The sequence below is a fragment of the Planococcus citri genome, chromosome 3 (genome assembly GCF_950023065.1).
Source record: "Planococcus citri chromosome 3, ihPlaCitr1.1, whole genome shotgun sequence".
In the NCBI taxonomy this organism is placed as follows: domain Eukaryota; kingdom Metazoa; phylum Arthropoda; class Insecta; order Hemiptera; family Pseudococcidae; genus Planococcus; species Planococcus citri.
Window position 1 is genome coordinate 18,788,952 of NC_088679.1, and position 13,374 is coordinate 18,802,325.

The window sequence follows — 13,374 nt, forward strand, 5'->3', positions numbered from 1 at the left end:
TCATCAGAAATAACCATTTGGGTGGGAGGGGGGAGAGGGGCCCAAAAATAGTTCAAATGGGAATTCGAATGCGAATTCGTTATCAGAAGGTTCGATTCATATAAAAACGACAACATTATCGGCGAATTTATTTTTCATCTAAATAACTTTTCTGGTTGGGGGGGGGGCAGATAAAAAAAATGGTTCAAATGGGAATTCGACTGCAAATTCGTTTTTATTTTTACTATTTTCCATCGAAATTATTAATGTGAAAATAATTCACAAAACTGTACGACTCATAATGAATAGATATGTGTGCAAAATGCTTACCTATCCTCATATTAATCACGACGCAAAGAGAGGAGGGGGAGAAAAAATTGTTCAAATGGAAATTCGACTGTGAATTCATATGTATTTTGACTATTTTCCATCGAAGTTATACCTAATGCGAAAATAATTCACAAAACTACGAAACATAATGACTAAGTATGTGTGTAAAATGCTTACGTATACTCATTTTAAACATGACGTGAGGGGAGGGGGCAAAAAATGGTCCAAATGGGAATTCGACTGAACATTCATTTTCAGAAGGTTCGATTCATATGAAAACGACACCCATATCGGCGACTTTATTTTTCATTAAAATAACCATTTTTGATGAGGGGGGGGGGGGGGGGTTGAAAAGGGTCCGGGAGGTCAAGGCCCTGCATAAATATTTCCTGCTGGCATTAGAATGAAATGATTTTATAAAATCAATGGTTAATAGGTGGTTTATCCATAACTTGAACCCATGTATTGTAGGTGCAGCTTATGGTTAATAAAGCAAGGGGTGGTCAGTTTTTATTTTTTTTGACAAACTTCCACCACTCCGAAATTTTTGAAATTTTTATGGTATGTTCACGGATAAATTACGCGTGTTTTAACTAGAAAAATTCCATTGTTACTTTGACCCTTCATTACAAAATGGCGGTTCAAAATTTTTAAAAGGGCAGAACCCCCCCAAAAAATTGCCCAAATTTTTTTTCCTAAATTGGTTTTGTTCTTTGAACTCTTTAGAACCGATCTAAAAAAACTCGAAATTTTTATCAGCATTTGGTGAAAAATGGCGTCTAGTGAGAAAATTAAGGGAAAAAAAGACATTTTAGCCCCTCCCCCCCAAAATACTTGCTCTAGGGGTCCAAAATTTTCATCACAGTTTTTTCTCATCATGGTTGACCTTTTAGGGTAGGAGCGGTCAATAACTGTTTCAAGGGCCAAATCGCCATACTTAACCCGCTATACCCCTCCAAGATCTAGTGGTTTTTGTCGAAGGTTGGATGGAGGCAACATAGTCACGATCGAATTTTTAGTGTTTTGTAAGACTTGGTCGTCGAGTGAAGTGCTCATCAATATTCGTATTCCGTTTTTCGTATATTTATCAACTATTTTTTCGTTTAATAAATAATTATACCTATCATATTAAATGTGTGTTCCAATTTTCGGTCTCGAAACTTCAGTACAATTTGCCAAAAAATAATGTAAGCATAAAAAAATGTTGAAAACATTCAAAAACCATATTATCAAATCACTCGATAAAGCATTTTTTAATCGCTAAAAATTATTAAAAAGTAATGAAATTTCGGTTAAATCTTGGCAAAATTCAGATTCAAATACTTACTGCAAGAGTATATCGCCAGAAAAAGTTACAAAGCAGAAGTGCATTTTTCGATTTTTGACAAATTTATAAAAATCAAAGGCCCAAAAATGAAAAAAAAAACACAAAATTTCAGCTAATTCACCTAGAAAGTGAAAGTCTGGTGTATACTTACGCTATTTTTCCTTCACCCTTTACTCCCTCAAATTGATTGGAAACGATTCCGAACGGTTTTATTTAAGCTGCTCTGGAGATACCAGAAGATTTTAGAAGTTGAATTTTCCACTAAAATTCTATCAAATAAAGTTGAAAAAGTAGAATTCAATCTGTACCTTAATTTTAAATATGCTGAGTTGACTGAAACCCGTTTCAAGTCGTTCTGGAGCTTCCAGCCATTTTTTGGAAATTCCATTTTCACAAAAATATTCTAATATTTGTCCAAATTGACCAAAATTTAAGATGCAAATGCTTAACCGAATTTTTCGATTTTCTGATAATCTATCAAGGGAGGTAATTCAACATACAGAATATTTTCTGAATCCAACAATATACCCCAAAATTTCAGGAGCTGAAGTGCATTTTTCGATTTTTCGTGAATTAATAAAAAACCAAGGTGCAAAGATGTAAAAAGAAAAAAATCAAAATTTCACCTCATCAAAACTTAGGAAGCTGAAATTTGGTATGTACCAAATGTATGACTCGCCAAAAAGTGACTCAAAATCGTTTCGAGCCATTTTGAGCAGTTCCGGAGCTTCCAGTATGATTTTTGAAACTCGAAATTTCCACTAAATTTCAGCAAATGGAGATGAAAAGCTACAATGCAACGTGATGAGTCGGCTGACAGTGGTTTCGAACCGTTTTAGAGGCTCCAGCTGCATTTAGGAAATCCCCATTTTCCAATAAAACCCTAAGAATCCGCCCAAGTTGATTTGACCACATCAAGTACCTACCTTTATGAGTCAAAAATTTGTAAATAACTTTTTCACAAGGGAACCTCTCGAGATGTCCGCCTCCGATTTGTACGGGATCGTGATTTTTGGAAAGAGCCTGGTCTAAAACCCCTAAATCCAAATTTTCAGCTGCCCGACTTCATTTTTCGATTTTTGGAGAACGTTTGAAAATTATTCAAAATTGACTGTGTTTGGTGATTTATGCTTTTTTTTTTAAAAAAAAGTACGTACTTGATCAGTAAAAATGATCAAAATGAGTCCTAAAACTGATATTATGTCCCTAAATCCAAATCTCGCCATTTCCAGCCATTCTGGAGGCTCCAGCACGATTTTCAATTTCTCCAGAATTTTGAATTTGCTTCAGAAGGTGTGAATATGAAGTTGGGCAGCTAAAAATCGAGTTGTGTGAAGTTTAACTCGACCTGTTTTACGAGTTTATCCACATTTGTGCCGATTCTGGAGGGGACACCTTAAGAGTAGGAGTTTGACCATTTCCCTTAAAAATTTGGTCAAAATCAAAAATTTCCCATGTGCGAGAAAATTTCCAAACTTGCACGAATTGCTGTATTTCGTCCAGACCTACCCCCCCCCCCCCCCGAGAACAAATTTCGTCATTTCCAGCCATTCTGGAGCCTCCATCGGGATTTTCAATTTCTCCAGAATTTTGAATTTTCTCCAGAAGGCGTAAATATGAATTTGGGCAACTAAAAATCGAGTTGTGTGTTATACTCCACCTGTTTCTGGGACCAATTCAAAATTCTGGAGAAATTGAAAGTCGCGCTGGAGGCTTCAAAACGGCTGGAAATGGCGGAATTTGGATTTGGGGAATTAATATTAGTTTTAGGGCTTATTTTGATCATTTCTACTCATCAAGTACGTAGTTTTTTTTTTTTTTTTTAAAGCATAAAACAAGAATATATCTGTTACTTTTTAAAACGAGGGTGGAATTGGTATTTTTTTCGTTTTTGAGATTGGAGACTTCAGAACTGTTCAAAACATCTCGGAACCATTTTCAATCAATTTGGCGTTTGGCGGGTCAAAAATAGGGTATTTATCAAATTTCAGCTTTCTATGTTAATTTGGTGAAATTTCAATTTTTTTCCTCCATTTTATTAATCTAAATTTGATTTTCAAAAATTCACCAAAAATCGAAAAATGCACTTCAGCATCTGAAATTTTGTGTGCTGGTATTATGATCGTGATATTTCCTAAAATTGAGCGAGTCAATTGAAAATCATGAGTATAAATAAGGGTTATCCCAATTAATTACATATATTGAAGCTACCCTATTTGCCATCTTACACCTTCTCGAATCTCTTGACAAAATTCAAGCTGTCGAAACTCGAAGTGACGTGGACCAATTATTAAGCTCATATTTTGGGAATGAGAACCACGAGAAGCATTTTGAATTTAGTCTTCCTCTTCCGCCAAATACTAAGAACCACCCTGATACGTACCTGCGGATGCATAAGTACGCCGCATACGAATTATACCATCATTATGGCAAATCACTATAGGCGGTGGTGGACCTCACATCGCACGCCGGGCACCAAACATGAAACGACCTAGTCGACAAATAGTTCTCCTTAGTTAGTCCTAATAGTGCATTTGTGATAGTAAAAGATGGGAAAAGCACCTATAGCAGTTTATCTAGTCAAAATGATATTTCGCTTTGGGCCAAGCTAAGTCAAGCCAAGCCAAGCCAGGCCACATTCAGCAGCATTGGCAATCGGCGGTATATTAAAGGAACGCGGCTCCTCTTCAAAGAGTATTCAACACGTGATTGGACAATAGGGTGACTTTTAAAGAGCGAGCGGCTTGTTGTGAAACGAGCCGAGCTATCTCGCATAAAAGGTCGGAAAAAGAAAATTAACCGACGAGCATATTATACCATATAGGTATATATGGCGATAATTCAACACCTGCCTAACAATACGACCGCAAACGATATGAGATATCCTGGCCCGAAGGTGGTAATGTGTAGTACTATGAGGATATGAGATTGTGATATGAGTATGTGATGGCAGATATGAGATGATGGTCGTCGTGCGATAGTTTATCTACCGCTTGTAGTGTGCTTTCGTATAAGCTCACGTATGTAGTAATTAAATCACTATACGATTGTACCTGATTCCGGTACTTTCAGGTCTTGATTTTTGAACGTACTGTACTATAGATTTAGGTACACTACATAATATTAATTGGATAACGTGCTCGTACCGGAGGCATAATATGGAGTAAATCACGTTCGCACGATCGGTACATATATATAGAGTATCATTGGATTGAATGGACAGGTTATGTTTAGGTCGACGAGGTCGAATACATTGGAGATATGGAGAGCTACCTACCAATCTATCATACCGTAGGGATAATACGTACGGATGACCTGTAACAGTACAGTAGATGGATAAATATTAAGTACCTAATCATGCCATTGAACAGGAAGGATTTTACGTGGTTTCTGCGACTACTCGACTGTGTTGTTAGTACTTCGATCATTTCAGCTTACCTGTGTTTTAATGACGATGACATGCGTGAGTTTGTGGATGTTGTGTGTGGTTTTAATGCGGTCGATTCGATGATTAGCGGAATGAAATCGAGAATGGGTTTGGTTATCGTGGTCTCGTGGTGCTTGGTTCCTGGTTTTGCGTCATGATGGACTAATAGCTCTATGCCTGTGCTGTGCGAGCGGAAGTATCTGCAGGAGTTTCAAGAAGCGTGGCAAAGTGTATTGCGAAGAGTACCTGCTGTCTTAGGGTCAGTTGTGAGATTCATTTGAGCGGTGGCGTGTCGAATTGATGTGTCGTGGAGGGGGAGGGGGGAAGACTGAAATTTTCGTGACTTTTTTCGCCAGATTTTCCCAAACTTTTTACTCCGAGCCCTCTCGAAAATTTGCAAGTTTTTCGTGTTTTTTTTATTAGCTTTTTTTTTTAGGGAATCTAACAGGTAGTGAAAGTAGTGATTTTAAAAATGGGTAGTGGAAGTAGTGAAAAGTCGTGAATTTGGTCAAAAAGGTGGTGAAAAAAATAAAAAATTCAATAATGCGATCATTTGTGTTGTTTTTTTTAAAACTAATTGTGATCAGAATTAAGATATGTACAAATTTTCTTCCAATTTCAATTTTATTGAACATTTTCCAGTGAAAAATTTGACTTCGTTAATTTTTTTGCGTGTGAAAATTTGGTTGAAAAAAGGTAGTGAAAAAAGTAGTGATTTTTTCAAAAAAAAATCCGTTAGATACCCTGGAGTTGTGCGAATCTAGTTCATGATGTTGAATTCAGTTTAACTGGTTAAGAACAGCGAGTTAAACTTACGATTAGATCAGAATCATGAACGAGATTCGTACAACTTTTCCTTAAAAATTGGATTAAAGAGGTGCAAAAGAATAAAATTCATTGAAAAGAGTCATCGATTCAGAGTTCGATTTTTTTTTAAAACGCTTTTTTAGAAGAGTTGAGTTGAAACTCTTTTCAGAATGATTTGAAATGACTGAAATGTTGATTCATTTTCAAAAAGGATTTGCCCAACTTTGCTACTGAGTACATAGTTGTACATTTGCTAATTTCGCTCAAAAATGAATCACTACAACAGATATTCAAAATTTTAATGGAGTATGAAGCGAATATCTACAGATTTTTTTGTATTACAATACTTTTTCACATTCGCCGGAGCCATTTCTACAACAGGAGTAGATACCTAGGTACTTGACTCTACTGATGTGAGAAACAAATTAAGGAAGTGATATTTGGTGAAAAATCTGAACAAGTTTTAAAAAACATTCGCTCTCTATGTGCTAAGATTATAATATGGGTCAACTTCAGCTACAACATGTTTGATCCAATCTACATAGTCAGCTACATCTGTAACGCCAACTAGCCTTTTTTCGTAATTCGGCAACTCACTTCCAACTGATTTAAGATGATTTTGTAGAAGACTTGAAAAATTATAATTGAATAAAAAGACAGATAAATCAACAAATTCAGTATCAGATGACCCATTAATGACTGCATCAGAAATATTTTTTGAAAAATCTTCATATGAAGTGTTTGCGAGGTAATGAGCTACATTCATGAAGTATTTGAAATGAGCATCATTATTCGATGTGTCTCTGCGGAATACTTCTCCTGCAATTCCTCGAATAAAATAGCGATCATCTTTTTCAATCATAACCCCACTTCCATGTACAATCATAGAATGATTCAGTTGGTCTAGCTTCTGCTCCATACAAAACAATTTCCCTGCATGGAAAGCAGTTTGATTACTTTCCCTGAAACGTTTAGTATCATTGCGGTGTCTGTTTGCATTATCAAAACCATGCATGAGACATGCCCAGTTGTACACTAAGTGAGGGTAATTTGGGTTTTCTTGGCATGCGTCATGGCTCCAGAAAGAATAATCTTCGTAACCGTATTTTTCTGCGTTATCATTCCATTGTTGTACCTGAAATTGAAATCGATAGCAGTCATTCTCATTACGTATTTTACCATATTTTCTGAAACATCAACAATTATGTTGATAAGGTTGTAATGACATTTTTAAGATAGAAATTAATTGCAAAAATTTTTTCAACACTTACTTTTGTTGACAATCAATTACCTAAGCAGGGTGTCTACAGCACAAAAAATTACGAATTTACGAAAAAAGGACGAAATTTGAAAATGACCCAAAAAAGTACGAAAAATTGCTCAAAATGTACGAAATTTACGAAATTTGTACGAAATTTTGAAAGGATTTAAATGTTAATTTGCCGACAAAATAACCATAATATATCCTCAAATTTTTATTATTTTCAAAAGCTTTTGCCCTCGCTTCGCTCGGGCTGAATTATTGTTTTCTATATTTTCTTTTGGAATTATGCTTTCACTCATTCATTACATCTAGTGAAACTATATCATTCAGTTCCAAGATTGACCCAATCGGGTTTCTTGCTTCTTTGATTTTGGAGGATAATCAAATACCTAAATAAGTCTAGATCATTATCGAGGTGGCTTCAAGGGGTTAAGGGTGAACTATGAGTAAAAGTGATACTTGTGATGATCTCATTCAGGAAATTGAAAGCATTTTTTCATAACATCTCAAGATTTGCTTGGACCTTTAAGTGTTAATAAATTTTTTTCACATGAGCGGTTTGGTCTTCTTAAATATCCATCTGATTGTTGAAATTCAATTTAAATTCGAATTCGAAATGTCCAACTAGGTACCTATCGCTATTATGGTGATGTTTTTTCTGTCTTCTATCAAATCTCAATCCACTAGCACCCTGCATTTTACATTCTCATTCGGTGCTTAGTTTAGATCGCAATTTTTCAAAAAAAACATTGCTTGAAACCTCAACCAAAATTTCAGCTGCCTTAATTACCTAATTTTCCGATTCAATGAGAATAGACTTTAAAAACAAACATTTTTCAAATTGAATTCTCACACCATTTTTTTTCAAACATGCAAGAAATTTTTGAATCATGAGTGAAGGTGTCGGAATGATTCCATTCTATGTATTTTGTAAAATGTGAAATAAGGTAGATAACGCTGCACAATCTTACTAGGTACAGAGAAATTTAATGCCTAATAGTCACTTGCTTGTACTTGAATTGTACAAAATTATTAAACAACTTTACCTTCGCTATTCCAGTAGTAATATTTAGTCTGTTAGGGTTTTCCCACTGAACACATGCTGGAGAAACTTGCGAGTCGAAATTGATTTCTTTTTCCATGATTACTATTAATACATCATGAAAGAAGAATTTGTCTTGTTTTCCTTCCTTGTAATAACGAAATTCTTTGACCTATAACATTATAAAATAGTAAGTAAGTATAGGAACCTAATTCGCCTATGTATTGGGTATTGATTTTTATTTAAAGACTACGAATACCTTTAGACCACAACCTAGGCAATACCTACTTTAAGGGGAAAAAATGTAAATAATCACCCATTTTAAACAATTTTTTTGTTCAGTATGATAAATTGATTGTAAATAATGTTCATCGGAAAGAATAGAAAAATTGACAATAAGTACCTATTCTATAACTACTCCAGCTTCTGATTTTAGTTTAATTTTATCCGTACCTACCTACCTACCTACCTACCTACCTACCTACACGCGTTTAGGCATGTTGAACAATCAAAAATTATTATAAGTAAGTATTCAAACCTACTTTACCTTCTTGTTCGGGACTTAACTTATTACCATGAAAAAGTTGATCAAAAGTGATGTACAATACAGTTTCTTACCATCAGTGGTGTAAAACGTTGGTGTTTACATATACGTTTACAAGGGCCCAGTTTGTATGCATAATACTTCAGACGGCTCCACCCTGATGAATTTGGGGCCGAATCACCGAAAAGACCTACATTGTAACCTGTGGGATCCAAGGGACGGTTCATAGAACTATAGTCGTCGTAATCAGACATGATGTTGCGCACGCAATATTCAGCTTTATGTAAAGAACAATAACACTGCACATTAATCATTTCAATAACATACAAAGAAAAAAATGCATACAAATCTTAGTATTTATCCAAAGGGTAGAGAAAAATTCCTCTTGAGTCAAATAAAAGCGATCATTCGAACTAAAGGTTGATATGCACGTCTTTCCTCCAAAAATTATAATTTCTTTGAAAACCCCAAGATATGAGGCTTCGACTTACTAGTTAGAATTACTCTGGGACTTATGATAGTGCCGAAACATTTAGTTTTTCCCTTATGATGGTAAATCATGACATTCCACGGCATGTTCGGGGTTTCTGAATCGCTCGAGTTTTTTTGTAATCGACCACAATCTGTGCGAGGGTGAAATTAACATGAAAGTGCTTCCATCTCATTATGCACATGCACATTAATAGCTATCACAGGTTACCTTGAACACAGGAAAGCAAATCATTATCCCAGTTCCCATCTACTTGGCAGTGTATTTCTTGATGACCAGGGTAAAACTGAAATCCTGACGAGTTAAGATGGTCGCATGTTGGACGCACTGTCACTCCAGAAACTAGATATTTTTCATCGCAAGGGATGGAAATATTTTTACGAAAGCATTCCAAGTGAACGTTTACAGGATTCAGCTTTTTACACTTTTCTACATTGTATAAAGATGATAGATAAGTATAGAGTGTTATAAATGAAAAATCTTATAATGAGGAATTCAATGTGTATGCTTACTACTGCATCCTGTTATGGGAGGAACCCATTGATTGCCACTGCAAAATGATACCGTTGCATCTGTAGAATAACCAGCATCGCACGAGATTTTAATCGCTGTCGATTCGAAAACTGTTGCATTATAAACACAAGATTTTGATTGATTCTTGATGTATTTGGTACATTGGTATGTAATATTATTTGTGTGGGGTAATACGGTGGGCACATCACAAAATTTGCTGCAATAAAATCACAAGATTTATTTTACCTATTTAATTTATGTATTTTTACCGACTTTGCCGGAAACGGAAAAGTAAGGTATTGTATTTGTCATGATGGTTGAGGAATTGGGTGGGGGTGGGTTTTCTTGAGGTTTTGGAGTGTGCTGATCACGATAAGACATATGGCGCAAAACGAGATAAGTTTATATATATATTTATTTATTTATATATTTATATATAAGTTTATATATCAATTTATGTATAAATTTGTGTCACGCTGAACTCAAAAGCTCCGAACTTTAAGTGGAAACTGATGATGGCAAAATATTGCTTTGATACTGAACTAGAGAAATTTTTAATTTGGTCGAAATCGATTCAGCCGTTTACGAGATATGAACGTTTAAGTGTGTTTCAACGTTATGGATAAGCAGAAATTTGTGTAAACCCTTATATCTCGCAAACGGCTCACCCCCAACAAACAGATGGGGTGGTTAGGGTGTGTAGGTTGCAGATTGGTACGCCGAAGGTCGGGTGTTCGAATCCCGCGCGAGTCAAGAGGAGAAAATTTTTTGTTGATTTTTTTGTTAATTTTTTTGTTAATTTTATCCGTCCAAAATTTTTTTGCCATAAAAAATCAAAATTTTTCAAAAATTTCTAGTGTAATTTTTGTTTTAACAAAAAACATTAAGTTTTTGGTAAATAGCCAGTAAATTTTGATAATTTTTTTTTTTTTTTGTTAATTAATAGTAATTTTTAGTAAATAAAATGATTAGTTATTTTTGGTGAATTACTCGTAATTAAAGTTGGTCGAAAATTTTGGTAAATTGCTTGGGTAATTTTTGGTAAATTGGTAAAAACCTTTGACAGTAAATTACTGGGGTAATTAAAATTCGGTAAAAAATTGGTAAATTAGTGAGGAAATGTCTCGTAAATTACTGAGGTGAATGTTGGTAAATTGCTGGGGTAATTTTTGGTAAAATGGAAAATTGGTAAATTAGTGGGTAATGTCTGGTAAATTACTGAGGTAAATGTTAGTAAATTGCTGGGGTAATTTTTGGTAAATGCGTAAATTTTGGTAAAGTCGTAAATTTTGGTAAATTAATAAATTTGGGTAAATTCGTAAATTTTGGTAAATTCGTAAATTTTGGTAAATCGGTAAATTTGGGTAAATCGGTAAATTTGGGTAAATCGGCAAATTTGGGTAAATAGGTAAATTTAGGTAAATTTTGGTAAATTGGTAAATTTTAGTAAATTGGTAAATTTTGGTAAATTGGTAAATTTTGGTAAATTGGTAAATTTTGGTAAAATGGTAAATTTTGGTAAATTGATAAATTTTGATAAATTCGTAAATTTTAGTGAATTGGTAAATTTTGGTAAATTGGTAAATTTTGGTAAATCGGTAAATTTTGGTAAATTGGTAAATTTTGGTAAATTGGTAAATTTTGGTAAATTGGTAAATTTTGGTAAATTGGTAAATTTTGGTAAATTGGTAAATTTTGGTAAATAGGTAAATTTTGGTAAATTGGTAAATTTTGGTAAATTGGTAAATGTTGGTAAATTGGTAAATTTCAGTAAATAGCTAAATTTCAATTCTGGATAAAAATTAAGCCATTAAAAACCTCTAAATTTTGGTAAATCGGTAAATTTAGGTAAATTGGTAAATTTTGGTAAATTGGTAAATTTTGGTAAATTGGTAAATTTTGGTAAATTGGTAAATTTTGGTAAATTGATAAATTGGTAAATTTCGGTAAATAGGTAAATTTCGGTAAATAGGTAAATTTCAGTAAATACGTAAATTTCGGTAAATAGGTAAATTGGTAAATTTTGGTAAGTAGCTAAATTTCGGTAAATTGGTAAATTTCGGTAATAATTTTGTTTTTTGTCAACAATTTTCCTGATATATTATTCCACTTGTAATATGACGGTTACGTCTTCATGAGTACGCTAATTATTATTTGAAAATCAATTTCATAAAAGTGTAATATGATGGCTACTTATGATTGACTATTTTATTTTGTCGATGTTTTCGACTTTTCGTATTCATTAAATCGGTAAATTTGGGTACTTCCGCGCATTTTGAAAAATTGGTAAATTTTTAAGTAATGTCTGGTAAATTACTGAGATAAATGTTGGTAAATTACTGGTGTATATTTAGAGCAAAGTCGGTTGATCTTGCGAACTGCGCAAGATGTTTTTTAATATGTATAATGTGTACATTCAACTTTTTCTGTGGACAGACTGCAAAAAAAATGTTGAAGGGCTTTGATCAACTTCAAGGGAGACCTTCATTTCAAGTTAAAGGTCAACCAGTACAAAATGACCGGCTTAAGCTGAAAGTTGGTTTTCACCCTATTTTGGACTATAATCGAGTCGATTGGTGATGTTTTCAAACAGCTCTAGTACCTTTCAACGGATTTTGATTTTTTCCCCCATTTTCTATATTTTACTCATCCCTTGATTTTTTTCAACTCGGAGGAGGACCAAATTTTAGCCAGATTTGCTCAAAATGGTTGGAAAACATTTTCCAATCGATTTGGTGAGGGGGAGAAGTCGAAATTATGGCGTGTCTGTCTGTACCAAATTTCAGGTTTTTCAGTCACTTTGGTAAAATTTTAATTTTTTTAAAATTTTTGGCGCTGAAAAATTTGCCAAAATTCGGAAAATGAATTTCAGTCCTTGAAATTTTGACTGGTGGTGTGTTCTGGGCTTCTCTATTGATCCCCTTTTGCCCAGTTGAAAATGTTTTATTCTGACTGGCAATGGCATAGGTACTTATCTTGTAAAAATATTGGTATAGATAGGTACATATATTCAGAAATGCGTAAATATTTCTTTGTTAGTAAGTTGAGTATTACTCACGTGGTACTTTTCAGCTCCTTTGCTCCATCGCACAAGACTGAAAAGTAATATTAATGGAACATGAGTAATGAGTATACGAGTATGTAAAACCAGAAACGAATTCGTATTACTTAGTAAAAGTAGGTAAATCTACATACATGGGTTGTCATGAAACATGAAACTTACCTTTGCAGTTTGGATTGAGATGAAATAAAAATAAGCAAATTAAAAAACATTGTATACCATCATTATTAGCAATCATTTTCACAAGAAAATCGAGACAGAGAATGATGAAGAATAGAAAACAAAACCAACTGAGACGGTTTTAATTTTTCGCGAAAGCAATTCATTAAACTTGGCTCAGTGTTGTCAAATTTCATTTCCTTCCTCCTTATGAAATAGAGGCCCCTTTGTATCGACAGTGTTGTTTGGTTTATGATAAATGTATCAATGTTACAAAGTACCTAACATATGCATGCAAATATCTGATAATCAGCGTTCAATTTTCTGTTTTCTCAAGTGTGCAAGTACGTACTTACATTACATATGTATGTTCTAGTAGGTACTTTTGCATTTTTCTGTCCCAAAGTTGAAGTTGAAGTATTGGAAAAGAA

The 13,374-nt window shown here is 34.1% G+C and overlaps 1 protein-coding gene across 1 annotated transcript; it reads right to left on the reverse strand.

Annotated features, from left to right (window-relative positions):
* Window positions 1–6,179: 6,179 nt before the first annotated feature.
* On the reverse strand, window positions 6,180–13,256 carry LOC135840332 (uncharacterized). The gene is made up of 8 exons (XM_065356804.1): window positions 12,947–13,256; window positions 12,782–12,818; window positions 9,723–9,940; window positions 9,421–9,639; window positions 9,212–9,343; window positions 8,795–8,997; window positions 8,181–8,348; window positions 6,180–7,005 (listed from the first exon to the last, which is right to left on the reverse strand). Exons 1-8 carry the CDS (start codon window positions 13,020–13,022, stop codon window positions 6,352–6,354), a joined length of 1,707 nt encoding a protein of 568 aa, XP_065212876.1. The 5' UTR covers window positions 13,023–13,256; the 3' UTR covers window positions 6,180–6,351.
* Window positions 13,257–13,374: the final 118 nt, after the last annotated feature.

Coding starts and splice junctions, on each gene's coding strand:
- LOC135840332 (XM_065356804.1), bottom strand. CDS start 13,022: ATGATTGCTAATAATGATGGTATACAATGTTTTTTAATTTGCTTATTT. Junction 12,819..12,946: donor TCTCAATCCAAACTGCAAAG/GTAAGTTTCATG, acceptor ATTACTTTTCAG/TCTTGTGCGATGGAGCAAAG. Junction 7,006..8,180: donor TTACTACTGGAATAGCGAAG/GTAAAGTTGTTT, acceptor TTTCAATTTCAG/GTACAACAATGGAATGATAA.